At 40.9% G+C, this 25,842-nt stretch overlaps 6 protein-coding genes across 11 annotated transcripts in view; 2 read left to right on the top strand and 4 right to left on the bottom strand.

The window, feature by feature from the left end:
• Positions 1–4,446, bottom strand: part of LOC147047584 (3',5'-cyclic-AMP phosphodiesterase 4C-like) — a 28,578-nt gene extending 24,132 nt beyond the window's left edge. The window contains exons 1-3 of one of the 5 annotated variants that reach the window (XM_085928930.1): positions 4,120–4,446; positions 3,814–4,038; positions 1,521–1,568 (exon numbers count right to left, since the gene is read on the bottom strand). In XM_085928930.1, coding sequence (XP_085785056.1) covers positions 1,521–1,535 — 15 coding nt within the window. In that variant the 5' untranslated portion in view covers positions 1,536–1,568; positions 3,814–4,038; positions 4,120–4,446. The remainder of the gene's footprint in view (positions 1–1,520; positions 1,569–3,813; positions 4,039–4,119) is intronic. The other 4 variants (XM_085928927.1, XM_085928926.1, XM_085928929.1 and 1 more) reach the window with 4 other exon arrangements.
• Positions 4,447–7,520: 3,074 nt separating this feature from the next.
• mpv17l2 (MPV17 mitochondrial inner membrane protein like 2) lies at positions 7,521–10,753 on the bottom strand. The gene is made up of 5 exons (XM_085928993.1): positions 10,156–10,753; positions 9,113–9,274; positions 8,764–8,840; positions 8,319–8,447; positions 7,521–8,250 (listed from the first exon to the last, which is right to left on the bottom strand). Exons 1-5 carry the CDS (start codon positions 10,343–10,345, stop codon positions 8,146–8,148), a joined length of 663 nt encoding a protein of 220 aa, XP_085785119.1. The 5' UTR covers positions 10,346–10,753; the 3' UTR covers positions 7,521–8,145.
• Positions 10,754–10,997: 244 nt separating this feature from the next.
• rab3ab (RAB3A, member RAS oncogene family, b) lies at positions 10,998–15,666 on the top strand. 2 transcript variants are annotated; one of them, XM_085928995.1, is made up of 6 exons: positions 10,998–11,207; positions 13,104–13,196; positions 13,259–13,328; positions 13,607–13,725; positions 13,925–14,049; positions 14,122–15,666. In XM_085928995.1, exons 2-6 carry the CDS (start codon positions 13,126–13,128, stop codon positions 14,310–14,312), a joined length of 576 nt encoding a protein of 191 aa, XP_085785121.1. In that variant the 5' UTR covers positions 10,998–11,207; positions 13,104–13,125; the 3' UTR covers positions 14,313–15,666. The 2 variants fall into 2 exon arrangements, with proteins under 2 accessions (XP_085785121.1, XP_085785120.1); XM_085928994.1 differs by having other exon boundaries at positions 13,104–13,328; positions 14,122–15,665.
• A 223-nt stretch (positions 15,667–15,889) lies between these two features.
• On the bottom strand, positions 15,890–17,286 carry LOC147047581 (transcription factor JunD-like). The gene has a single exon (XM_085928977.1). It carries the CDS (start codon positions 17,209–17,211, stop codon positions 16,372–16,374), a length of 840 nt encoding a protein of 279 aa, XP_085785103.1. The 5' UTR covers positions 17,212–17,286; the 3' UTR covers positions 15,890–16,371.
• A 1,438-nt stretch (positions 17,287–18,724) lies between these two features.
• On the bottom strand, positions 18,725–20,583 carry lsm4 (LSM4 homolog, U6 small nuclear RNA and mRNA degradation associated). The gene is made up of 5 exons (XM_085928999.1): positions 20,455–20,583; positions 20,076–20,117; positions 19,803–19,901; positions 19,552–19,732; positions 18,725–19,375 (listed from the first exon to the last, which is right to left on the bottom strand). The coding sequence occupies exons 1-5, from the start codon at positions 20,455–20,457 to the stop codon at positions 19,272–19,274; spliced, it is 429 nt and encodes a 142-aa protein (XP_085785125.1). The 5' UTR covers positions 20,458–20,583; the 3' UTR covers positions 18,725–19,271.
• Positions 20,584–21,045: 462 nt separating this feature from the next.
• On the top strand, positions 21,046–24,494 carry LOC147047579 (pyroglutamyl-peptidase 1-like). The gene is made up of 5 exons (XM_085928997.1): positions 21,046–21,234; positions 22,661–22,713; positions 23,489–23,605; positions 23,676–23,908; positions 24,016–24,494. Exons 1-5 carry the CDS (start codon positions 21,201–21,203, stop codon positions 24,209–24,211), a joined length of 633 nt encoding a protein of 210 aa, XP_085785123.1. The 5' UTR covers positions 21,046–21,200; the 3' UTR covers positions 24,212–24,494.
• Positions 24,495–25,842: the final 1,348 nt, after the last annotated feature.

The following is a 25,842-nucleotide window of genomic DNA, read 5'->3' as shown; positions in this document are numbered from 1 at the left end:
ACTTCAAGCCCGGATCGCTTTTGCACTTGGGCTGAGAGGTGCAATCAATGAGTACTTTTAAAAGTCACGACAATAACATTTAAATACATTTTAAACTACAGCTTCACATGAAAAGAGTTATTGGATTTTTTTTTTTTTTTTGATAATACGCTTTTATGCAGAATAAATCGTAAAAGACCTTTGATTAATCGACGGCATAATCGATAGACTAATCGATTCTAAAAATATTCGATGACAGCCAGCCCTAGTTTTGATCAATACGACTGAAGCCCGCAGGTAAGACGAGTTCACTTCTCTGATTTAATTCAAGTTGGATATGGCGGCACAGTCAAACGCAGTCACGTGTTATGAGAAAAAACAAAATAGCTCTCCACACCAATCGCCAATCTGCATAATTTGCTTTCGCAAATAACCTTTTATATGCCCGCCTTCTGTGCTGCCATTCGGTAAATAAACGAAAGGTGCCGCGGGGCTGTTTCCTCAACACATTTGGCATTCACAAACGGGCTTAACCAAGCACATAGCGCTAACCAGCCTAGCAACCAACGCTGCCGTTTGGATTGAGACATCTTGGATAAAAATCAAAAGAAGTTTGGGATGGACATGAAACAGAGGCATCACCTGCGCGTCACAGAGTGATTTGGATTAACAGGTTCAGACAGAAATTCTAAGGTCAAGAAAGCAAAAAAAAAAAAAAGGCTTACATTTGTTACAAATGTTGATCATGTCTTGGCTTAACTAACAAAATATCGTAATTGATTAAAAAAACGTGACGACATCTTGGCGCTGACGCTGTGTGATCACGCAATCAGAGATGAGTGCATTTCATCAGGACGCCATCCTGCTGTTCCAAAGATGCATCAGGAGCAATCAAAGCTGCTGCTATTTCCCTAATTGAGAAAGTGAATATTAATTGATGCTGATGGTGGGAATAGCAAGCACCATGACCTTCATGCTGCGAGTCTGACGGGTGTGAACGCCTGTGTGTGTGTGTGTGTGTGTGTGTGTGTGTGTGTGTGTGTGTGTGTGTGTGTGTGTGTGTGTGTGTGTGCGTGTGCGTGTGCGTGTGTATCCCGGCAGGTGGCCTGAAGCAAAGCTGGAAATGCTTCACCCATCCCGGATGCATAATCACGAGGAGTGTGATTAGTCTCATTCCGAGAATAGAGCCGGTTTCCACCTTGCCCACATTTCTACCTTTTGCTAGGAGTACTCCGAGAATGACCGTGCAGCGATAGAATCGGTTTTGTTTGCGTTGATGTTTAAATTAGGACAAAAGTCGGGCCGCGACTAATAATTATCGTCATAAATCGATTAATTTGTGGATTATTTTGATAAGGATTGGGATGGAAAAAAATATTTCTATCCCGTTATGGAAAAAATGCACACGTCTGTTATTTTGTTCCTGATTTCGATAAACGATTGGTTGTCGATTCATTCATGAATGGATTGAGTGCTTTTCCACCTTTTCGTAAATCCTCTCCATCAATTTGAATATAATGAATGTGTCGTGTCTTGCTTACCTCAAGCCAAGACATTGATGTGTGTTAGTTGTTGCAGCAGTGCAGCATCTGAGACAAAGAAAAGAAAAAACAGCACTGAGAAAAGAAAAGTGATCCAGTTTTAAGAAATTCTTCTTACAAATTCATTTCAAAAAAAATATTTTACATTTTGCAACTTATTCATTCATTTACGTTTTTTTATTTTAATTGATTTATTTTAATGCCTGGCATGAAATCCAAGCAAAGCTTCGGCAGCACCACACCACATAATTCATCATTTTTGAATGATTATAGTTACATGAAATGAGTAAACTTGTGATTTAACTTGTGGCAAAACAAAAGAAAACAACATTGCTGATGCACAGTTGAGTCCCTTACCTTATTAGCTTTAATTGTATTGAAAAGAGTGACTGAATAAACAAGAGAGCCCACAGGGGATTCAATTAGAACTATAAATCTCCTTTGCTGGGTTTTCTTTTTTTTTTTTATTCACAGAAAAATACACAGAGGCCCAAATTGCAGTGTCACAACCAAACACTAAAACAAAGTCAACCATTGAGAAGAATTATTTTAGGTTACTTTTTTTGAAGAACATAAAAGATTTTGGTTCCGAATAATTCATTCAAATGAAAGCTGCTTTCTCTTAATCTTCCAAACGACCTAATTTATGATGTTTATCTATAGCGATTGCATTCCGATCCCGGATTTATAGCTCGATGACTAAACTCTTGAACGTTGTTCAGGCGCTTATCTGCGTTACTATCTGCTTTGCGTCATTGTGACGATACCATCACAAGACGTCTTGTTTTCACTTACACATGCTTGACTGAGCAGTTGCGGACAAGGTGGTCATCTTTACAGGTTAATCACAATAAACTCTTGTCCAAGACAGTTTCGCTATTCCTTTTTTGCTTGTTTAGTCATCGTGCTTAAATGTTATGCCAAAATTTGATTTTTATTTAAGCGCCCAAGGTGACTGATAAAATTCTAGCCTTCTAACCAATATAGTTAGTGACCCCTGCTCTAAATGTTTTCTAATCAGAGAGACGGTGAGTATTGTTGCAGCAGTACGCCACCTACTGGGCACATACAGAACTGTTGTTGGAGGGAAAAATAATCTAATCTTTGGGTCTGTCTCCGTTTCACTGCATAAATTGTTTTGAGCTTTTTTTGGAAAACTTTGCCACCACATAACAGCTCGTTGTACTCATCTTATTCAATTATAACTATAACTTGAGTAAACAGCCTAAAATAGAGTAGGTCACTTTTATCACGAGGCATATCTTTGGTAGTTGAATCATCCCTCATACTGTAAACACACTTGAACTCATTAAAACACACAAGACATTTTTAAATACAAAGTATTTTAGTGTGACCATTTGACAAGAATTTGGGCTTGAGAGCTGTTTCAAGAGAAAATCAGCCCAAATGTGTTATGTTGAATAGATTTAGCGAGAATTATTTTCTTATTTAATGTCAAGTGTTTCGGAGAAGCCTGTCGGGCAGGATTCTTTAGCTCCGGTACGCTTTCCTTCATCATGTTTTTTTTTTTTAATATTTCCCTCCTGCACCACACAGCTGGAGAGCATCACGGTCATATTGTCGATGGTTTTTGTTTTTTTTACAATAAATTTTGATAGTATCCGACATGCATGGATGCACGTGCACGCGCACGCATGAGTTGCATCTTTACACTAGTTCATTGTTTTGCATCAGTGATTATAATCATTGTGAATCTTAATCCGCGTTCATGTTACTTTTAAAATAGATTGAATGTTGGCAATTGGTCACTTCGATTGTTTCCTAAGCGAAAAATGTTTTGCCAGCAGGTTGCGTTGTTCTTTGGAACGTTTATTCGAATGATGAACATTCGAGACGGTCATTCGGTGAGATACAGGAAAGAAATAATCCACGTCTGTCTGTCTCTGTGTGCGTGTGTGTGTGTGTGTGTGTGTGTGTGTGGGGGGGGGGGGGGGGGGGGGGGGGGGGGTTAGCAAAAGAAGAAAGGAAGCAGATAAATTGTGGAAGGATAAAAGAAAAAAAAAAACAAGAGGAGGGACCCGATAAATAGTGAGAGGACTTCTTATTCCTCACTACTTTGAACACAATACAGTTACAAGAGATGCATTGACTTAATAAACTAAAATAAATAAATAAAAAAAGAGACGCGTGAGAAATTGCAGTCAAGTTCAAATGAGCGTGCGTCAATATACGCAAAGCAACGTGTCCTGGACATACTAATTGAATTGTTTGATAGTTTCTTGGAAGAACTTTTGTCTTTCAACTTTGAACGACTAAGTTGAAGTGAACTCACCGGTCACAGCGTCGATGGCGTCTTTTGTCAGCCTCCTTCAAGCCAGTCCAGCGAGCAACACGGTAGCTCTTATCGGAAGTTCCATTTTGATTGCTGCGTCTTGACTTCAAACTCTTCCCAAAGTGTTCAAACTGTGCAACGCGCGGCTCCTACTGGCACTCCGTCACAGTGACGTCTCGGAGTGATCACGTGACAAAGTGTCAATAAATTCACAACACCGAGCGTCTGTGGAAAGGGATCAAATATTTCATCTAACGTTTCACAACATTTAAAAATTGGATTAACTCTAGAAAATAACTTATTTACCCATTTTTTCTCTTCTTAGTATTTTTCTGTCCTGTGATTGGTCGGTCAGAGAAAGCAGCTAAGTGAAAACTTGAAATGTGTCACGTTGCTGCCATTTTCTTTGCAGTAAATGTCAATCAAAATCATAATGAAGTCATTCTTGAGCAATCCACAATTATGGTATCGTGAAATAAACGGGTAACTCACTGCTCAAGGCCCAGAAAGCAAATGCAAAGCCCACCACTGCTATTTCGGATTGAATCAAAGGTGAAAGAGCAAAGAAACAAAGTCACTTTTCAGATGAGAGCGCAAAGGGACAATTAAACTTGAAGGTTGCCTCCAATCAAAGAGTCTGTACGTGTGACTTGATGGAAAATAAAATGCATGGGTGTGAAAAATAAACCAGATTGATTTCATGGATTGAGCTCATGAATGTTATTCAAAGATATTTGTCTGACAAGCGGCTCATGTGTCATGTATAAATTCAAAGTTACGTTTGATAAGAAAAGCTTTGAGAGCAAAAATCCAAGCGTGTCGTATGCTGCTGACTCATTTACAGGAAACTCGATGTGTGTTAAAGTGGCATCACATGACCTTGTATCAAGTGCAACAAAAGCTCAAAACCACAACAACAAAAGAATCATAATAAAAGGCTGAATTATGAATGGTTGATTGTGAAGCAAAGGTGTTGACCACGTGGCTCTCTTGAAGTCACAGATATTATTTAGAGTAGCGAGCAAATGGAGATCCTTCATTTATTCTTTCCTGGGAAGATAAGAGAAAAAAAAAAAAAGCAAAGTACAAATAAATGATTCAATATGTGACTTCTTTTCATCATAGCGATTAAAAGGTATTCAACTTCCCCCTGGAAAGAAAATACATATATTATACGTTTCCTTTGTTCCTCCCGGTAATTTAATGACACAATCAGTCATGTTGCAACGACACAATGACTAAACAGGAAATGTGAATTGTGAAACGTCCACGACACTTGCCAGCTCGTTTTGTAAAACTAACGAGACGTAAAAAGTCACCTCCAACTGAGCAATCTTCAGGCAACCTTCAGATTCCTCCGCTTTTCCTAACGTCATTTCTGCTGTCATTTATTAAGCTTATCTGCTAATCATACACCTTCTCACTTTGCAGCGTCAGTGTTTGTACCCGTATGACAATGCCGGACGCTTCATTAGGTACACATACAGTTATGTTATCTATCTTTACAAATAATGCTGACTTTGGAATGAGTAGTAGAATGCTCAAAGGGCTTTCCATGACATAAAAGGACATTTTAGGACTTGAAACGATAACATCTGTGACATAAACTTCTGAATGATAGTACTAAGAGGAAAAGGGGGGCAGAAAAAAAAAAAAAGCAGAGCGACAACACAAACAGTCCTGTTTTCCGGCCTTTCTGACTATTACAAGGCCCAACAATCCAGTCAGCTTTCCTGTTGACGTAAAAGAGTAAACAGAAAAGCACCGAGGGGCAAAGGAGAAGAAATGAGGCCAATGTGTCTTCAATGCAAGCTTTCATTCCAGACTATGGTTAACTGTTCAATTCCCCTGTGACAAGAGTCACCATTCATTCCCATTTGGCTTCAGACGAGACGTATCACCCATTTGCTCCATGCTTGCCTCTGCGAAGGGAACACCGTGACTGAGTGGGATCGCGATGGCAGAAGAGGACGGAGCTTAACTTGGTTTGACCAGAATTTTGGGTAGATCATATGAGGTTGGGGCAGGGGGGGGAGCAGTCATTCTAAAAAAAAAAAAAAAAAAACATCCGATACTGGTATTAAATACCAGTTAAATATGCTTGAAGTCGATGAACCTCATTCTGAATATTGCCGTGAATGTATTTATGACACAATTTAAAACGTATTATATATCTGCGATACTAAAGGAAGGAACGAAGGAAGGAATATTGTCAAACACAAGGGGGGGAAAAAAAAACATTTGTTTTGAAACTCACCATGGGGACATCTTCAAGCCTTTCAAAGTCAGCGCTTGGTGACTGGATACATTTCACTGTCGCCACAATGAGCACAAGTACAAGAATGATGCAGAAGATGGTGAGGATGGCCACGAGGCCAGGGTTGGCCCTCAAATCGTCCTCTCCAAACTCTTGAGCGGGAGCTGTAGCAAATTTATAGTTTTGGACCATTTGACCATATTCGTGTCTATATGTAACACACTGACCTTGGATGGTCGACTTTTGGGGAGCTTTGACAACAGTTGTCGATAGGAAAGCTGTTGTCTCTTTGGAAGTCTGCTCGGTAACGGCGGTGGTGTCATGCTCCTCCTGGATCCTGGTGGATGTTTGCGAAGGCCGCGCTGACGCTCGTGATGTCCCAGTAGGAGTGAGCGTTTGCTCCTGCTGTGTGCTATGGCTGCTCCCATCGGCATTGTTTGTTTTGGTTAAAGCCTTTGTCACCCAAGTCCGTTTAGTTGTTGAAGGGAGGCTGTTGCCTGCGATTGAACACAATTATCATTTATATGCATGTAACTTTTTTTTTTTTTTTTCAACAAGTTAAAATGAGTGTTGCTAAGATGACTGTAGATAAGGTTCAAGTTAATTATGTGTTGTAATTTTAGAGGGGAAAAAAAAAAATACCCAAGACACAAGTGTAGATTTGTTTTGAAATGTCTGTTTCTTATTGCTCAGATGATCACATTCTTGTGTAGTTTATGGAAGAAGAAGAAAAAAAAGCAAATGTGTTGCTGTTCAGGTAAAAAATATATATATACATATGTATATATATTATTGATCATTTCAAATAGATCACATTATCTCTAGAAGTATCTGTAATGAGCCAAAACAGTCACAATCTTTTTTTTGTATATATTTTTTGCCATAATCATCATGAAGTTGCAAATGCTACTCCAAGTAGTCACCAGACAAGAGTTTTTCATTGATAGTGCGAGTTGAAATGATTAACCAGTCGCACACAGGTCTGATCAAGCATTAAAAATGTGAAAGTCGGACTTACTCGGACTGATGGTCACAGTCAACAGGGAGATGAGCACAGTCAGATGCATCACTGCTCTCGGTTGGATGGTTGGAAAAAGGCAAAAGCAAGCTGCCAGCACGCACATACATCCTTAAGAGCAGGATGCAGGTTGCACGTCTGTTTGGTCAATGTTTGAATAGTCGCGGATTTTGATTGACATCAAATATTCATTGTTGCTAAATCAGGTTTATGACATCATCATTATGTCACAGGTATAAACATGTCTCTCCACGATTCAGTCAGTGAATCCCGACGAGCTCTCTGATCTTCCACAATTTCACTTTTTCCATTTATTTTAAGTAGTAACATAAATAAGTTTCAAATATGTCAAGGAACAAATATAAATATGTAAACCGGCTGAATGGTCGTAAGTCAATAACATACAAATCAAATTATTACAAGTGAAAATAATGTATTTGTTTGCTTTTGAAGTGAAGACCATAAATGGTCAACAAAAATAGGTTTGATATCATTTTGACTCTTTCTTGATTTGACACTTTTTATAAAGCCAACAGTTTTCTTATTGTACTATGCGAACTATTATATTTAACAGCCCATGTGATATATTCTTAAATTACATTTTAAAAATCACACCTAACTTATACATGTTAAACATCAACAATCCACAAGATCCTATGAACAAGAATTCATTTAACAGTTGACAAGTCTCTAGATTATCATCATCAAATTATTTTTTAACAATTTGAAAAGGGGAGACCGGGGTGATTGAAACTTAGGCACTATTTTCAGGCAGCAATTAGGTGGATACAATGCACCGAAAGAAAGAAAGAACTGGGTGAAAATAATAAATAAAATCGAGTCCGTGACAAAAATAAGCGGTTCAGAAAATTGATGGACAGACGGATAGATGGATGGATAACATACAAATGTTCTACCAATCACCGTTACATGTTTTGTTTTGAAATCGTGGGATGTCCTCTCGGACTTCATGAATGCAGGACCGCTAAAATGAACGTTTAAAAAAAAAAAAAAATGTTGCCCAGCAACTTTTAACGTCCTGCAGCCATTTTCGACTTCACCATCCACTTTTCTCCTCCAGCGGTTTGGCTGGTGGCAGAGCTTTCTGCTCCACATCGGCCACATTGCCGTCTGATAGCAACTCCGAGGGCTGGCTGTCATCCTGTGGCAGACGCACAAAAACTCAGTCAAAGTACACTTTTGAAGGCTCAAATAAAAAGGCCCACTTACTCTGTGTTTTAGATAGGAGAGGTACGTGTCCCACCCTAAAGTGACGGTGTTGACGTAGACGACACGGAATTTGGGCGAAAGGAAATAAAAGTTGATCATCTGAGCAGCGGGCCAGACGCACCAGTCGGCCTGTCAACGGGAGCAGGGACGGAGATCAGCGTGAAGGAACCTCGGCGGACAGCGCAAACGTAACAAGCCCAAGGTCGGTAGCTCACTTTGCTACTTTTAGTTGAGCGCTTTACAAACTTGACACAATCAGCACAAAGTCAAAGAAATATGCCCGGCGCTTTTTAATGTGGCAGTAAAGTAAATTTTTAACCTTCTTGTGCAATCATTAAAACGTGGTCTCCACGCTCACTGAGGCGCTTGGGTTTAAACGACAAAACTCGACCCACTTGTCACATTTCCATTGAACCCTGGCTACCTTTCACGGATGTGCACTTACTTTATAAAATTCCCAGAATTTCTCTTTAAATTCTTCCCATCCGTGGGATAAAGAGTGTCCCTCCATGACCCCCATACCTGCAATAAACACAATTGCGAGTCAGTTGCGAGTCGGTCGTGAGTCAGTCGTGCGTAAGCGAGGAGTTCTATTAAGACGAGCTTGAGATATGTTGCACAACTCTTATCGAGTATAAAATTGCTGGCACTAGACAAAGCGACAGTATAGTTTAATCACAGACAACCTTTGAACTCGGGCTGATATGAAAACGGTCTTCTGTCTTCACCTCAACCTTTGACACCAAGTGAGAATGTTCGTCATGCTAGGCTAAATAAAATGGGACTGTTCTCACCTAAAAAGTACCACATGCCAAGTGTCGGTGATGCTACCATCTGATCCACCAGAACCTTCTTGAGCACTGTGTTCACAGCATAGCCCACAAATGTTCTGTCCAACCATGTGTACCAAAAGTGCAGCACTGGACCCATGGAGCAGCCCACCGCAAACATACGACCTTTTGGGAACAAGAAAGGACAAACAAATACTTAGGAGGTTTTCAAATATACAACAACAGCTGTCAGACTATTGTGTCTTTTTTTTTGTATTGAGCACCGGTATTTCCTTTAGCACAGAACAACCTTTGATGGGTTTATGATTTATTTTCACGATTTATTTATTTGTATTATTATTTCATTTGAAAAGCCCATATTAATATTTGTCTCATTGGAAAGCAATAAAGTCTTGACTAGGATATTTACAGTGGTTGTCAGTTGTATTATTGCTGTACTAAGCTGCAATAATGAACCCAGTAAATAATTTACACAGTAGCTTGGTATTTCTTTGATCCGAGCCATTCATCACGTGATCGGTGTTTTATGGCCCCTTTAGTCAGAAATGCTGCCATTTGGTTCACTTAAATGTGGGAGCATTGACTTCTGGGGGGAAAAAAAGCTCATTTCAGCCAAATAAAAAATAGGGTGTGTATAGTGTCCTATCATTTTCGACCCTTGGGGTATTTTGACGATGACTTCGAACTCCGTCATGGATGTCATTTCTGCCTAGAATCTTGCTCACTGTTTAAGTCATAAAAATAGACCTTAAGGAACCAAAACATGGAAGGCCAGCAGTTCTTTAAAGGTTATCCTGGTTTTCTTTGAGACCTCCTGGAGGTGTTGACACTGTGCTCTTGGGCAACATGTGATTAACCACATTAAATGTTTGATTTAGCAAGAGGGGCAAATATTTATTTATGTACACAAGGCCGGGTAGCTTGGAATAGTTTTTGCCCTTAATCAATTCTAACAATATTTGAGGGGGAGAACTTTTTGAATGAGCCCCGAGGCCGTGTTTGTTTGTTAACCACAATGCTATGGCTCCCCCTCGTTGTGCTCTCACCTGTCCTGTTCCAGTCTCGGATTTTGGTCGGGTCCTTGTGCGTTTCCCGGCTCTGCTGCAGAAAGTCACCCAGCCCCAGCATGCCTCCTCCGCTCACCGTGTTGGTGAGCAGCAGGTAACGGCCCTGAAACAACTTCCGCCACGAGAAGCTTATGCGGACCACAAATTCTTTGCCCGCCCGAGGAAGCATATCGTCTGGACCGTGGAAAGAACACTGTCATCTATAAAGTTATTATTATTATTATTTTTTGGAAGGTTAAACGAACAGAACTCTTGACAAAATCAAGCGGTTCCCAATGTCAAGACGACACTTGGAGTTGTTCGAAACAAACAAGGAAAATGTTTCAAGACAATTCACGAGCGCTAAAAGAAGAAAGTAAATGTAGCTGCGCCATCTGCTGGTGTGGAAGAACACCGCCAGGCTTTTTTCTTCTTCTTCTAAACAGTAGAGGGTGTTCTCGCACCGCGCTGCCTTTGTTTATATATTTTAATATTCAACATTGGTTGAATAAACAAGTTCTGAATAGTTGAAAAAGACTAATGGGGGAATTCAGTGCCCTCCACCACGTACTATACTTTTGCATTTGTGCAGTAATGATCACATCCGCAGACATGACAGTTGCCTCATCAGTCATTCAGTTCCGACTGCAGCTCTCATAAATAAAAAATATCAATTAGGGTGTGTATTTTCAGAGTGACTCTTAATTGGTCACACGGGATGTCCATCTGAGTTTTAACTTTGGCCAGTCGATTGGTAGTGTTGGAAAAATGACGGAAACAACTGCTTCCTTCACAATAAAAGCTAAGAAGGAAAAAGGACGGTGCTGCCAATTAATCTTGTTTCTGATGAAATTTTGACTGTTGAGAGATCATTTCCTCAACCCATACCACTTCAATTCTGAATGTCACACGTAAAGTTGTGACTTTAACGTGCACACATTTATTTTGGATATGTAAACGGAATTGATGCTTTCCCACTTTCTAACTTAATCCTGGTGGTGTCTCTGCGCTTGCAGGACGTGGTGGACAGCAGCAGGACAGAAATCTACAAGGTGGGGTTCAAGCTTTGTTTTTAATCAATATATCATCTGTAATATTTGATCATAAAGGCAATCCCTCTTCAAATGAGTCCACTGTATTACAAATTCTATGTATTGAATACATAATTGAAATACCTTGCAAAGAAATGGTAGAATGGAAGTGTAAGCCACACGCGCGCGGCCCGCGGGAGATGTTGGCGTTTCAACAGCTGTTTTGAAAGGCCAAATAATATAATATAATAATATGCTTTATGCATTTCTTTGTTGGCCTTCTGGATAGGTGTTGAAGGCAAGTGCAGATGGTATTTTCAGTCATGCGGGCCGTCATGTCATGCAGGCAAATGGGTTCCACTGTCGGATGGTACTAATCGAGATAATGGATTATAATTGAGTTGAAGGCACAAAGAAAATATGACTTCATTCAGGACACATTTAGTTCTGTCATAATTTAGATTATTTTTTTGCCATTACAGGTATTGCTTTGATATTCAATACAAACAGATGGTCATGCTGTTTTAGATGGCGCAGTATTTATGTTTTACGAGAGGTATTTATTATCTTTGATCAGCTTAAATATTTGCTGTTAAACCAATCTCATGAAGTCATGAAATTACCAACATAATAATAACTCGGTGGAAATATCTTCAAATGCATTACATTTGGATTCCTACAGTTGATTGGTTGGGAGTCATCAGGTTTCCATCCATCCATTTTCTATAGGCTTGTCCTCATTAAGGTCAAGGTAATTGAAACCTCTCCTAGCCAATCACGAAGCACAAATAGAAATACAATCATCCACAGCCATATTTGAAATTATGGAGAATCTACAGTCAGCCTACCAAATATGTTGGGTGAACTCAAAATTCCAAGGCAACACACTTTGATAACAGTTTTAAGTTGAGGCATTCAACTAAATATATGAGGCAGGTCATTTATATCTGAATATTTTTCCCAAGCGAAATTTCTTTTAAGTGCATGCATGTTTAGGGCATTTTAGAAAAACTGCACAAATCAACCACCATCATGTCCTGAAAATATTTGATTCTCGTCTTTCAACAACTCGCGATGGAATTTTCCCCTCGCTGCTCCGCTTTTCTGTTTGCTGTGCAGAAAAGGGAAAAAGAAAGGATGAAGCAGTGCTATTTATATCTTCCTCCTCCTCTCATCTGTATCCACCACGCTTCCTAGAAAAGGAGGCGTGTGATTGGAGGAAATAGGGAGGAAATGCCATCTCAGACAACCTATGAGGACAGATGCTGCAATACAAGGAATGATGGAGTTACATCACTGGTGTCAAACATAAGGCGCGGGGGCCAGATACGGCCCCGTCACACCATTTTATGTGGCCCGTGAAGAAAAAAATTGTGCATCCACTTTATGTGTCAATGCGAAAATAAAAATCTTCTTTTCTCCTATTTTTATTACCATTTGAACAGCTTTGACTCTTCTCTGACATCATCACCATCAATTGTGAACTGGACCAGACCTGCAATGTAAACACACATTGTAGTTCTCACTGACAGAACACAACGTTCATTTTTACCATTTGGGTTTCGCTACTTCATTATTTATCCGACATCTCGTGTAAGGCGATAGCAGGCCGCGATTGTTTTGTTTTCGGTGCTTTCGGCGTTCTAGTGTTGCACTGCAGCAAGTCAAGATAATGCTGGAAACATTAGAGCGGAGATGGTAGAACCCGGAGCTGAAGACAACCTCTTCTCAAGGTCTCCAAGTTTCCTCAGTTCTTTGTGTCCTTGCTCAGTCGCAGTTACATAACTGCCTTCCAGCAAAACAGTTTCTTTTCTCATTGTTTCCCTTTCTCTGGTTTCCTCAATTTTTGTACCGTGGAGTCTCAATTAATAATCATGATTGATTTTCGCCCCCCCCCCCCCTCATTTCTGTCTCCAGATGGCGTCAGCCACAGCAACCTATGGTCAGAAAGAGTCCTCAGACCAGAACTTTGACTATATGTTTAAGATCCTCATCATTGGCAACAGCAGTGTGGGTAAAACCTCCTTCTTGTTCCGTTACGCCGATGACTCCTTCACTCCCGCCTTTGTCAGTACGGTGGGCATCGACTTCAAGGTGAAGACCATCTACAGGAACGATAAGAGGATCAAACTACAGATCTGGGTAAGTCTTGAAATGATATTTATTTGAGCTGTTTGGCTTTTCCCCCCCTCCCCCCATTACGAGACACGTCTGAGGAAATACACACAGGCATCGAAAATTCCCATCCCCCCCGTTGAAATGCATCAGCACTATAGCTGGCTATAAATAGACAAATACATCTTTTCATTTTAGTGCGAGGAAGAGAGTGAGAAGAAAAAGCATCCTATTGAATTGAACGCATGGATGATTTGGATCCATCAAATGATGTTTCATGCTAATTTGTATTGATTTTTTTGAAGGACACGGCGGGTCAGGAGCGTTATCGTACCATCACTACAGCTTATTATCGAGGCGCCATGGGCTTTATTCTTATGTATGACATCACCAATGAGGAGTCCTTCAATGCCGTCCAAGATTGGTATGTATCACACGGTTAACAAGAATTCCACCTAATTGTAAAAATTCTCATCATAATAATAAAAAATGAGTCATTTTTCTTTCTTTTTTAATTTAAAAAAAATTAATCATAATTAAAAAAAAAAATTTTTTTTTTTTTTAATGCCCCACTTAGGTTTCTTTCATTTGACAATGTGAGTGTGTTTTTTTGTTTTTTTCAGGTCGACTCAGATTAAGACATACTCCTGGGATAATGCTCAGGTGCTGCTGGTGGGAAATAAGTGTGATATGGATGATGAGCGCATGGTGAGTGGAGACAGAGGCCGCCAGCTCTCTGAACATCTTGGTGAGTACACATTGTGCATTCAGCCTCAGAACTTGAGGCATCACATTCGAGATTTGCGTCCGTCCTTTGCAGGTTTTGAATTCTTCGAAGCTAGCGCCAAAGACAACATCAACGTAAAGCAGACCTTTGAGCGTCTGGTCGACATTATCTGTGAAAAGATGTCGGAGAGTCTGGATGCTGGTGATCCCGCCGTCACGGGAGCCAAGCAGGGGCCTCAGCTGACGGAGCAGCCGGCTCCACCGCACCAGGACTGTGCATGTTAAAGATGTCTGTGTCCTTCTTCCCTTTGTCCTTCTTCCCTTTGTCACCCATTTTTTTTTCAGTGAGGACCATTGACAAGTGGTCCCGGGAGTATCTCTGAGCAAATCAGCTCTTGATGTGTAAATGGCTTTTAATTTGTTTGTTTTTTGTATCTTTGATTGCACCTCCATGTTTCAGACTCTTTGCACAGTCAGGATTATTTTATTGTGTGTTTGAAAGGATTTAAAGTGCCACCTAAATCCTTTTGATGTTTACGGTATTTTTTTTGTTGGGTTCCGGTGAACAACAAGTCCAATTCATCCGTGTTCAATTTCTTTTATGAACATGTGTCTCAGCTTGTAGCCACATATTGTTATTGAAGGTATCAAGAACCCAGCCTTTTTTTTTTTTTTTACATTTCTGCAACTTTTTTTTTGTATTGTGGTGTTGCTTTTATTTTGCTGCGTCAAGCACTGGGTGAATGAAGAACAAAACGTAGACTAAGGAGACAAAATTGCGTTTTAATTGTATTTATTTCAGATGTTTATATATGAATATTGTGCAATATATGATATAAATATATACAGGTATGCATTTCTGGAATTTAATTGCAAAAGATAAGAAGTTCTATGAAGGTAGTATTATATACATCTATCAGGTCTTTATCGTGAAGTTTGTTTGGATGGTTTGTGTGCGATTGACTCCCTCCCTTGTATCCCGGTCAGTTTCTTCTCATGCAGCTTTGCGGAGATGTTGCAAAAATCACAAATTGAATGCTTAAATCAGCTTTTGTGTTGGTGAAATTTGTCACCAACCAATTCGATCATTCTTATTTTTAGGTATGCATTTTTTCTTATGTCAAACAGTGTTTCAATCAGAAAGCGAGTGAAGAATTTTTTATTTTAATAATTAAGGCAAACCAAGGAGACTAATTTTGTCCTTCTGCTGGTGACTGTTTAAAATATGACCCTTAACCCCATCTCATGTCTTCCTCTCTTGAAAAAAAAAAAAAAGTGTCAAAAAAAAGTGTACCTTTGACTCTTATATGTTGGTTGTGTTCGATGGACTCAGGCTTGCAAAAAATAATAATAATAATAGGGGAGGGGAAAAAAAACGCTGATAACAACAAAAGAGCCATGTTGCAGTTTGTCTGCATTCATATCACCAGTCTTTCTTGTGAATGAATGTATCAGTTACAAAGCAATACAGTAACTAAAAAAAAAATTTGCCATCCAGCTCGACAAAGTTTAAAAGCTGACGTGCATTTGGTTTAGTCTCACTGCCTCTTCGACCTACCCAATCCTCCCTTCAATTTGGGCCAGTCAAATTCAAGAATATGCTGTTGGTGTTTTTATCTGTACTTTGTGGTAAAACAATAAAAGCATTACTAACTCAAAAGTGTGTTTGTAGGCATTACAGTGGCCTGCTTTATAAGAACAAACGCTATAGAAAATGGAAGGATGGCTTTTATTATATAATGGCAGAAATTAAATGTCCAAGTCGTCCAGCAGATGGCAGCAGAGAAAAGCAGAAGATTGTGACGTCAGTGGTAGGGCCTTTGTCAATTTTATTGTTTACAAAATGAAACATACAGTATTGAATAGAGCATCATTTATTTCACGATACAGTATTAACAGGCTTGCGATAAGATCCCGAAATAGAAAAACTTGAAAACTGCATGACACAGCTAATTAATTGCACAATGTGACACTCAACATTTGGTTACATTCCAGTTTGTCAACAACATGCACACAAACACACTTTGGACAAGTGTAATGTGGATTATTTGAGAAGAACTGCAATGAATGGATCAATCTCCCAAGTGGACACAACAATACTTTGAGGTCTGACTGGATATTTGAGAAGTGTCATATTTTAAAAAATCCACATTTGATTCATAAAAGCTGCCTTGTGATATGTGAAGTCCGGAGACAACAGTGTCAACTGATGAGTGTTTATGAAACAAGAGTCCTTCGGGGGTCCTTCCTGTCTTGAGCACTGATTGATACTTCGCCAAGGGAATGGGAAACTTGAAATTTCAACAAATAGGGTCCAAATATTATTGTCCACAAATGCATCGCTCTAGTGCACTTGGACCTCGTGTGGTAGCAGCTGACAGCCACTGTTCACATGTGTGAGAACTTTCTCCTTGAGCTGGGCCACCTGATCTCTGAGGACGTTAGCCGCCGAAGCCAAGTCGGTGTTTTGGTTCTTCAACGTCGTCACCTTGTCCTCCAGCCTGGAGATGCGCTCCAGCTTGCGTCTGCGACACTTGGAAGCGGCAATCCGATTCCGAAGCCTCTTCTTGTCGGCTTTGATCCGTTCTTGCGACTCCATGTCGACGGGAGATAGCGGTGGGCTGTCCCCGAAGCTCTGCACGTCCGGGACCGTTTGGGGCTCCTCCTTGGGCGGCTGCACTCGGCTGGAGAGCTCCATCTCTGCCGAAGGCGCACCGCTGAAATGGTGAGGCGGCTGCAGGGTGGTGGTGGACGGCGGCGGGGGCGGGAAAGGCACAGTGTCCGTAGAGTAGTTGACGGTGGTCCCCAAAGGCCCGCTTCCGTAGCTGTTGAGGTTGGTGTACACCGGCACCTCCAGTTGCGTCGTAACCGGGACGATGTTGATGGTGGCACCCAGATCCAAAGTCCCGTTCTCCGGTGTCTGATTCTGTTTGTGCAGGTCCTCCAACGCCTTGACGAAACCCTCGGCGAACTCCTGCTCGTCCGTCACGGGCTTGGGGAAAAGGAAGTGGGAGCTGCTCGACGTGGTGGTGACCAACCCGTTGGATTGGACGATAAGCCGTTCCAGGTCCGGCGAGGACAGTTTGAGCATCCCCAAATCCGAAGAGCACAGGATGCTGTCAACGTCGCGAATGTGCGGCTTCATGTCTGCGTCGCTCAGACTCAAGTGAATATCCTTCTTCATCCTTAGCACATTTAGCGCTGCGCCCTGGCCATAACCTGACAAACCAGCCTCGGGGCGAACTGCGTATTTTGCGCTCCTTGCAGCTGGATTGCGAGCAATGCTGGCGCGCCAACGCAGTTTTGGAGTTTTTCTAGGCTCACGTTGGATTATGTCACAGCCGCGCATGCGCAGTAGCAGTCCAGCGCGTCTGACTCCATTCTATTTCATTTCTTAGGTCTCACTCTTCTTTTATTTGAGTAGGTCACCACTTATATCATGATGAATCCATTTCATGTATGTGTATACCATTTATGTTCACTGAAAAAAATGCCTATATTGCATTTCTTTTCTTATATGATATGTAACACCTGCTCTTTTTTTTTCAATTATAAAATTATGATCCAGTTTTCACTCATTGAGAAGCCTCCGGCCAACAAAGAGTTACTGGAAGACTTGTGTGCGTCACAGGTAGGTAGGCACCATCCACAACTGCAAAGCAATGTGCGGGTGGATCATGTGATGGAGTCTGTGATGTCTGGTTTCTATAGAAATGTGGTGGAAATGGAAGGTATTCATTTACTTTTGGGGAAATTTCTTCAGGTTTCCCCAATACAGAAAATATCATTTGGTTTTCACTCCAATGGTAGAACAAATGAAGATAAAACCATCACATCTGTTTATTCTCCCAGCTCTAGGGAGAAAAGGATGAGTCGAGAATAAATATATAAATAAAGATGGAGGTATGAAATATGGAAAAGATGTGCTTCCATAAATATGTATTACATCTTGGTATACTTTGTCCCCATTGATAAAAATAGGCTTCCCTCCTGCGGGAAGTGATGACGTGTGTAGCCTGCCTGCATCACTACCCGCTAGTCGCCCTCACGGTCATACCGCAACACAAGAGTGTGTGTGTGTGGGGGGGGGCATGGGGGGGGGGGGGGGGCATCGAAGGTTGCCAAGGCAACACGTTGCAGTGTGACGCAGGTAAGAGCAGCAGAAAGAAAGAAAGGAAGGTGATGATTGGCTGGCAAGTGCAAAAATAGAAGAGGGCGGATGAAGTGGGAAACTGACACGAAGCACGATATATTGAAATGTATTTTTCTAACCTTTTCTGACCTCAAAATGCAAATGATGTGTGAGCATATCTTCAATAACATTACAAATAAATATTTTTTAACATTACTGCGCTATACGATATATTCCTAATGACACATACTATTACAAAAAGAAAATATAGAAGTTTCTAACATGACGTTATGTAGGCCCTTGATGGATTCTTTTCTTTTCTAGACTGATCCAATTTTCTTGATGAAAATGTTTACACCTCGGTTCCGTTCCTACTGCAGTTGTTGCAAACGGATGCCGATACTATAGCGACACCTGATGGGCAGAAGAGGAATGGCATGCTAGCAGTAAAGTGATGACGTATCTTGGCGTAAACTGACCTCACACGCCATTCCTATATTTTTTTGCCTATATAATGTTGGCGCGTTTATTCTGATAATCTGCTTGTTCAAATTGAGTGCAAGACTTTAAACAAAAGCTCCTTTATTTCCATGTTCTCAAGAACATAATTTACCATACTTTTGTAATGACAAAGAAAAGGAAAACAATCATTGTAGCACATGACAGATTTAACAGAAGCAGAATTTGCACCCAAGTGCTTGAACGGAAATGTTCACGGTTGAGGAGAGTCAACTGCTCCACACGCAGCAGATGTCACCATACAACGGAGCAAGAGCGAAACTAGAGCCGAGCGGGAGAAAAAAAAATGTGTATGCAAATTAAGTTGTAGCTTTGTGCTGTAACGCCAACCAAAACGTTTATTCCAGTGCATCGCATGATAGACAACTGTTACGCGTGGAAAGAAACTGAACATATGACCGGTACGTTTTATCAATAAACATTGTGCCACGTGGGAGCAATATACTGAAATAAGGTTACAAAAGAAAAAAACTAAATCACTATCTGTCTGGCAGTAGAGAGAAAAGTAATTCAGGGCATCATATCTCAGCTTGTTGGTTGTATATTTGCGTACTTAGGAAGAGGCTCTTGTGTCGATGATGATGATGATGATGTCAGTGCTGGTTCTTCATCCCTTGTGATTTGCCAACTTTCTTATCCGGCTGCTGCTGACCTCGTCCGGGGCCGCTCATTCCTCTGCCTCGACCGCCGAACACACCTGGCGGGAAAAGGCACAGAGCGAGAGAATGCGAGATTAGCAAAACAAACGAGTAAGAAAAAAAAATCATTTTCGGTGATGTGACAGAAATGAGGTCAATCCTCCTGGACACACTGTCCAAATAAAGAGCGCAGGTCTTGAGAGGCACTGTGTATCGTGGCTAGCGAAAAGCTCACCTCGACCCGGTCCTCCTCTTCCTTTGCCCTGCTGTTTGTTCTGCTGAGCACCTCCCCGCCCGCGACCCTTCGACACCACTTCCTCCTTCACCATGTCGATGATCTCATCTGGGATTCGCAGATACTTGATGGTGCTTCCTCTGATGTAGCACTCGGGCATCCGCCAGAACTTGTCACCATCCTGTGGGAAACAAATGACGTTTTATACACAATGGACTGAGTTGACAAGCCAAAGAACAACTTAGCTATACCCGAGAGGTGCAGATGACTTCTCTCAAGTTGATGTTCATCCAGTTGTCACAACTGACCAGGTGGCCGTTGTATGTCTCGCCATTTTTCAGCTCCACCAGCTGTTGAATAAGTAAAACAAAAACATGACAATCCACATCTTGCTGGTTTTTTTTAGTTTCCTAATTCATAATTAAAAAGGTAAATTATTAACTTCACACATAAAAATAAATAATAATCAGAGAACGCTTGTTTCACTGCTGCACTAATATACATTGAAATAAATTGTGCCTCACCATTGGATGGTTCTGGGCGGTCTTCAGTAGCGACAACGGAAGCTGTAAAACAAAAATACGTACATATTAATTAATTTTCCATGAAACATCATTTGATTTTAGTCACAAAAAGAGGTCCTCTGGTCCACGCAACGTTTCGTTTGTTTAGCCTAACTGTGTCCACATATAAGATACTGAAACAACACCACGGCTACATTAAACTTTCCACTATTTACTTTTCAGAAGAAAGGATTCTACAGCTATAGCTAACTAGCTAGCCTCCGAGCAATTTGTCGTTGTTATACTCCTGCCGCAATTAGCTCCTTAACATGCACACTGACCAGTATTTATTGGTTTTAAAACTGCATTATAATTCATAAAACCAAAATAGGTTACCTACCATTGTAACCTGCTCAAATTAAGATTTTCAATCCGAGTTTCATGCGTACGAGCAGTCGAGCACACGATTTAGCTTCGCCTTCTTCAGGGCAAAATTTAAAAGGCGGACTATGACTATAATGTTAGCGACTGCCCTCTACAGTCCTACATGGGTAGTACAAGTAAATTTGAGCGCTCAAAGAATGCCACGTTTGACTCTTTAAAAATCACATTAATAATAATAATAATAATAATAATAATAATAATAATAATAATAATAATAATAATAATAATAATAATAATAATAATAATAATAATAATAATAATCTTAGGTCATGTTAAAATGCAGTCAGGTGATTGCAAAAGAGAATCTTCTTAACTGGATAAATAAAGGTTGAATGAATGAAGGAATTATATATTTTTTGAAACAGATAAAAATTGATTTTAATTTCAATGGTGGTAAACTGGAGCCTTTTATTTCGCACGAGCACGATGAAGAACTTAAACAACTGACGACTGTCGTGCGCTAGTTTGTTTACCAGTTACTTGACACGTTTCAGCTGCCATAGCCGTGGTGACGTCTCTTGTGACGTCACCAGCCCTCCTTCACTCACTCGCTCACTCACTCACTCCCTGGGTGTTTGGTGGTCGTTCGCGATCTGTGCTTGTTGGTTGGCCCTTTGCCTGCCCTGGGCTCAACGAGAGAGACTTTATGCTCTTGCTGCACAACACAGACCTAATAGAACACTCGACGTCTCACGACGGGAAATGGACAACAGTAAACGGACTGTCGTCGTTACAGGTATTGTCATATTGATTGATTTTCTATTGAGTCTCAAGGCTAGCTTGTCAGAGGGGGGAAAAAAAGTTGCTTAGTTGTTGATGACAGTTGCTCGAACGCTAATGGCGTCGGCCTGTTTCTGCTCCACTCAGCTGCCTTTGCAGAAAGTACTATTGCAACACCATGGAATTGCACGCTTGTGGATTTAGTGCAACGAGATTTTTTTTTTTCTTTGCATGCTGGACTAAGATGCCAAACAAAACCAATTTGCAGGAAACTGTTCAAACGACTTGATTTGTCACGATTAAGAAGCAACAACAAAGTTGGATGATAATATAACCCTAATTACGCAATCCGAATTCCTGGCAAAAAATGTGTTAATCCGAAAAACATGTTAACCAAGTTGGCATTATTATGATACTAATCATGCATATTGTGGTGAAGATTCGACAAACATCGTTTAAATCTCCATTGACCAGTATAAGGGCGTGCATGACGTTACTGGTGATAACTGCAAGCTGAACTCTAAATGTAAACAAACAACAGCTAAAGTAAATATCCTGGCCAAAACGCTGCAAATGTGTAGAAGGACGGAAAAATAATAACAGGGTGCAAATGACAAATAAAGGAAAACAACCAAGCCATTGTAAGCTGGCTGCAGATTCACAGGTGATGTTTTATTGTTGTTAGTACCAATCATTGACTTAACAGATGAATTATTTCTTGTTTATTCATTGTTTGTGCTGATATCTAGCTGGGCAAAGTGAATTTCATAATGACTTATGGGTAACTATACATCTTTGTTGCTGTGTTTCCAGTCTTTATTTACGATCTGACACTTAAATCATGTTTTGTGACTATGCGGCTGCTTTGCAATTCTCGAAAGCGAATCGTAAATTTGACACAAGATTCCTTTCTTTGAGCATAAGCACTTCAAATGTATGTCTGCACTGCGTTTGAAGGGACGTCATATTGTTAAATGTAAAGAGAAGTAGCACGGGGGAGCGTCTTGACAATGGTCCAGACACAAAGGCGTCCCAGCTGATGCTGGATGTATAGTATGCCTGGGAACGGCCTCCTCACAATAGCTTGCCGGCTGGCAACTAGCGACCCCTCACTCTGCTTCTATTCAGCAGCCTGTCAGACAGACTGATCCTCCCTCCACCCAACCCCCAGGGACTCGCTGACCCTTTGAGTGATGGTGGAGGGGGCTTGCTTGGCTGGAGATTCCAATATAAACAAGGCTGTGTGAGGGAATAGCTCTCGTCTGTCGTTTCTGGTTTTGCAGGTCATAGGAGAGGAAAAAAAAATATAATTGTTTTCATTACCTTAATCATTGATAGGATAATTCATTCCAAAAAGGATTTGTTTGTGACGGCCCTAAATGTGACATAAAGAAAGGGGGAGAATATTTTGTTTTCATCCAAATAAAGTCAATATTTTGCAGGTTTTGGGCCATTCGGAGAACATACAGTCAATGCCAGCTGGGTTGCGGTACAGGTGAGTTAAACCGCTTTTAATCACAGATCAGCGATTGACATGCTAAAAAAACAAAAATGTATCATTATCATTCATCTTCAATTCAAGAAATGTAGCCGGGCCGTACACTTGAGTGGTTTTTATTGTCAATTGTATATTTTAAAGTAGTCCCCCCCCACCAGTATCTTTCCATTACTACTGTTTTTAGCAACGCTAGCTGTTAGCTTCAAAACAACACAGTCAACAATGTGGATAGACTACACGAGTATTGCATTACCGCTAACAGTGTAGGAATTCTTGAAATCTTGCAAACCATCTCTGGAATGCAATGCAATTCAATTCAGGCCGTCTGGGCCACTCAGAGGTTGCTTCCGGGCCGCATGTGGCCCACGGGCCGTTAATTGAATGGCTTTGCTATACAGCATTGCATCGCAGGTGTCCCCGAGGTCCTGCTGGGGCTCCCAACAGTGTGTGCGTGTGTGTGGGGAGATGGGGTGGGGTAGATATTGGTTGTCAGGGTGTCTAGACAAACTTGATAAGGTTATTAACGGCAAACAAAAGGCAGCTTTGTGGCAAGGTCACAGACGTGGTCAAACGAGCCTCCTTTTAGGGCAGCGGGGGTCAGCGTCCAGGGCTATTTGCCCTGCATGGAGATGAAGGGGAGGAGTCGCTGCGTCGCCTGTGAATTTGACACACATTTGTCTTCTTGTGCGTCTCAAATCGACGTCAAGTCCAAAATGCGACGATCGTCGCATCGCCGTCTCGAATACCCGAATGTCTTTATGTACCCTGACAGGAGCTGAAGAAGCTCGGGCTCGGCACCGAAGTGGACTTGCAGGTCTACGAGGTTCCTGTGGAGTACCAAACAGTGCAGAGTTTAGTTCCATCACTATGGAAGAAGTATCACCCAACGGTAAATTGAAGAATGAAATGTGGCACCGTTATTTTTCGGTCAAACATAACGATTGTTTTCTATTTTCCAGCTGGTCGTTCATGTCGGTGTATCAGGCATGGCCACCACTGTCACATTAGAGAAGTGTGGCCGAAATCACGGCTACAAAGGTTTGGACAACAGCAGCTTCTGTCCTGATTCCCAATGTTGCGTTGTGGGAGGCCCAGACTGTATTGACTCCGTTATTGACATGGAATCAGTCTGCAAGAGAGTGACCTCCTCTGGACTGGGAGTTGCCGTGTCCGTCTCCAAGGATGCCGGAAGGTATTTTATTTTGCCTTGAGCAGGATTTGGCTGTAACTTCAGAGGGAAATTAAGATGAAGCGCTTTTTTTTTTTTTTTTTTTTTTTTTTTTTTTTTCTCCCCCCTAGGTATCTGTGCGACTTCACTTATTACACATCCCTGTACATGAGCCACGGTCGCTCGGCCTTTATCCACGTGCCGCCTCTCGGGAAGCCGTACAGCGGCGAAGACCTGGGCCGTGCGCTGCAAGCCATCGTCCGGGAGATGCTGGAACTTCTGGGTAACGCCAAGGAGAAGATTCACTGCCAGCAACACTTCCACTAAGTGACCTCTTGATGCCAGCCAGCCTTCCAGCCAGCCTCTCCAGCCACGCAAGACAAATTGCACTCGACCACAAGTAGCCAAGTTCTTTCTTTTTCTCGTCCTGTCTGAGATGACGGTAGTAGCATCAGTGTGTAGGAACTTTTTTCTTGGTCTGTCCTCGCTTAACTATTTTGCCTCCTCGATTGAGAAAAATGAAACAATATTGTCCCAGTTTAAAATTTTGATTTGTGAATATGTTTAGATTTATAGTACCTCCAAAGCACAGGAAGATTTGGTGTTGACACACACACACAAAAATATATATAGTTGCTACAGAGTATAGCAAATCCTACACAGCGTTACTCCAAATGTGGCTACTAGTATTGCACCTTATAGTGTTAGGGTTACTGACATAGTTACAGGAGTCACATTTGGGATGAATTTTGATTTTTTTTTTTTTTATATATCCTTCCTTTTCAGGATTTTTGCCTTATTCACACTACCAAAGCTTCCAGGTTACTTCAGATTTTTTTTTCCCAATTCTCAATACAAAAATCATTCCAAGTCTATAAGTGTATATACTTATACGTGATTAAAATACGTATATTCATGTAGGAAGTCTTTGAGTATAAAACCCGCTGTTCCTTTCTCCATCCATCTTCCTTTTAAGTCTATCTGCGCTATTTCACATTTGATGTTGAATTGTTTCCGGATTCTTTTTTTTCTTTATAAGAAGTTGTGAATTTACCTTCTTTTACAAAGGTGATTTAAAATTGGGAACGGGTTGGTTCCAGCTCACATTCCCTCCGTTTTGCGGCCCATTTCTGACCAATGATTCAACCCCCCTGACATCTGATCAAAGGTTGTGCAATATGATGTTAACAGATCTCCTGCTTTTCACATTTACCGGGCTGCGCAATGATTTGAAAATCTTTGTGCTTGACCTTTGGCTTTTCGGTGCCCTGCGATTGACAGGCGACCAGTTCAGTACAATGTTTTTCCCCTTCACCAAATTGTGCATCCCGAAAACTTTTGTTTTAGGCTTTGGAATTCCATTCATGGCTGCTCATACATAAGAATACACGTGACATTGTGTTAAGTCAGATTTGGGCCGGAAATTATGGTTTCTAGCACTTTCTCGCTTTTCCACTTTTGGTTTATTGCTATTATGATATGTTGCTGAACATAAACTTATTTCCCGTAGAAAAATCTTGAGTTCCTATCAATATTTACTCTGGCTTACTTATTTGTTTTACGCCTTTCAGTTCCAGTTAAGATGAACATGTTCAGTCAGTTGATTTCTTTTCTTTCTTTCCGTCAAGTAGTCATCTGAAGCAGAACTTGTACACTGCTTAACACATTTATTAAACCACAATCCAACGTACCCTAAATTAACAGCACTAGTAATTGACAAAATCGTACTTCAGGTTTCTGTACACAGAGAATAAAACAAAAGTGATTTTAAAAAGCTATCATAGAATTCTAAATATCAAAAAAATATATAGTTATTGTAAAACAGTTATTCTTGAAGAGAAAAAAAATTCAAAATCAATATTGTGCTGGTGACTGGTGGTTTAATACATTTGTTCAGCATTGTACATTTCATTTTAGTCTGTCAATTGTTTAATTGTTGAGCGAGCAAGTTTGGTAGG

This window comes from Syngnathus leptorhynchus, chromosome 13 (assembly GCF_054491065.1).
Source record: "Syngnathus leptorhynchus isolate UIUO chromosome 13, UIUO_Slep, whole genome shotgun sequence".
Classification (NCBI taxonomy): Eukaryota; Metazoa; Chordata; class Actinopteri; order Syngnathiformes; family Syngnathidae; genus Syngnathus; species Syngnathus leptorhynchus.
Note: the sequence above shows the minus strand (reverse complement) of the source record. Positions and strands in the feature narration are given on the sequence as shown.

Excerpts from the sequence above, each read along its gene's own strand:
- mpv17l2 (XM_085928993.1), bottom strand. The coding sequence starts at position 10,345 with ATGCTTCCTCGGGCGGGCAAAGAATTTGTGGTCCGCATAAGCTTCTCG. Across the intron at positions 9,275-10,155 it reads CCGAGACTGGAACAGGACAG|GTCGTATGTTTGCGGTGGGC; the intron begins GTGAGAGCACAA and ends TGTTCCCAAAAG. Across the intron at positions 8,448-8,763 it reads AATTCTGGGAATTTTATAAA|GCCGACTGGTGCGTCTGGCC; the intron begins GTAAGTGCACAT and ends TCCCGTTGACAG.
- rab3ab (XM_085928994.1), top strand. The coding sequence starts at position 13,104 with ATGGCGTCAGCCACAGCAACCTATGGTCAGAAAGAGTCCTCAGACCAG. Across the intron at positions 13,329-13,606 it reads GGATCAAACTACAGATCTGG|GACACGGCGGGTCAGGAGCG; the intron begins GTAAGTCTTGAA and ends ATTTTTTTGAAG. Across the intron at positions 14,050-14,121 it reads CCAGCTCTCTGAACATCTTG|GTTTTGAATTCTTCGAAGCT; the intron begins GTGAGTACACAT and ends CGTCCTTTGCAG.
- LOC147047581 (XM_085928977.1), bottom strand. The coding sequence starts at position 17,211 with ATGAAGAAGGATATTCACTTGAGTCTGAGCGACGCAGACATGAAGCCG.
- lsm4 (XM_085928999.1), bottom strand. Across the intron at positions 19,902-20,075 it reads CCGCCCAGAACCATCCAATG|CTGGTGGAGCTGAAAAATGG; the intron begins GTGAGGCACAAT and ends CTTATTCAACAG. Across the intron at positions 19,376-19,551 it reads AAGAGGAGGACCGGGTCGAG|GTGTGTTCGGCGGTCGAGGC; the intron begins GTGAGCTTTTCG and ends TTTTCCCGCCAG.
- LOC147047579 (XM_085928997.1), top strand. The coding sequence starts at position 21,201 with ATGGACAACAGTAAACGGACTGTCGTCGTTACAG. Across the intron at positions 21,235-22,660 it reads ACGGACTGTCGTCGTTACAG|GTTTTGGGCCATTCGGAGAA; the intron begins GTATTGTCATAT and ends AATATTTTGCAG. Across the intron at positions 23,606-23,675 it reads GGAAGAAGTATCACCCAACG|CTGGTCGTTCATGTCGGTGT; the intron begins GTAAATTGAAGA and ends TCTATTTTCCAG.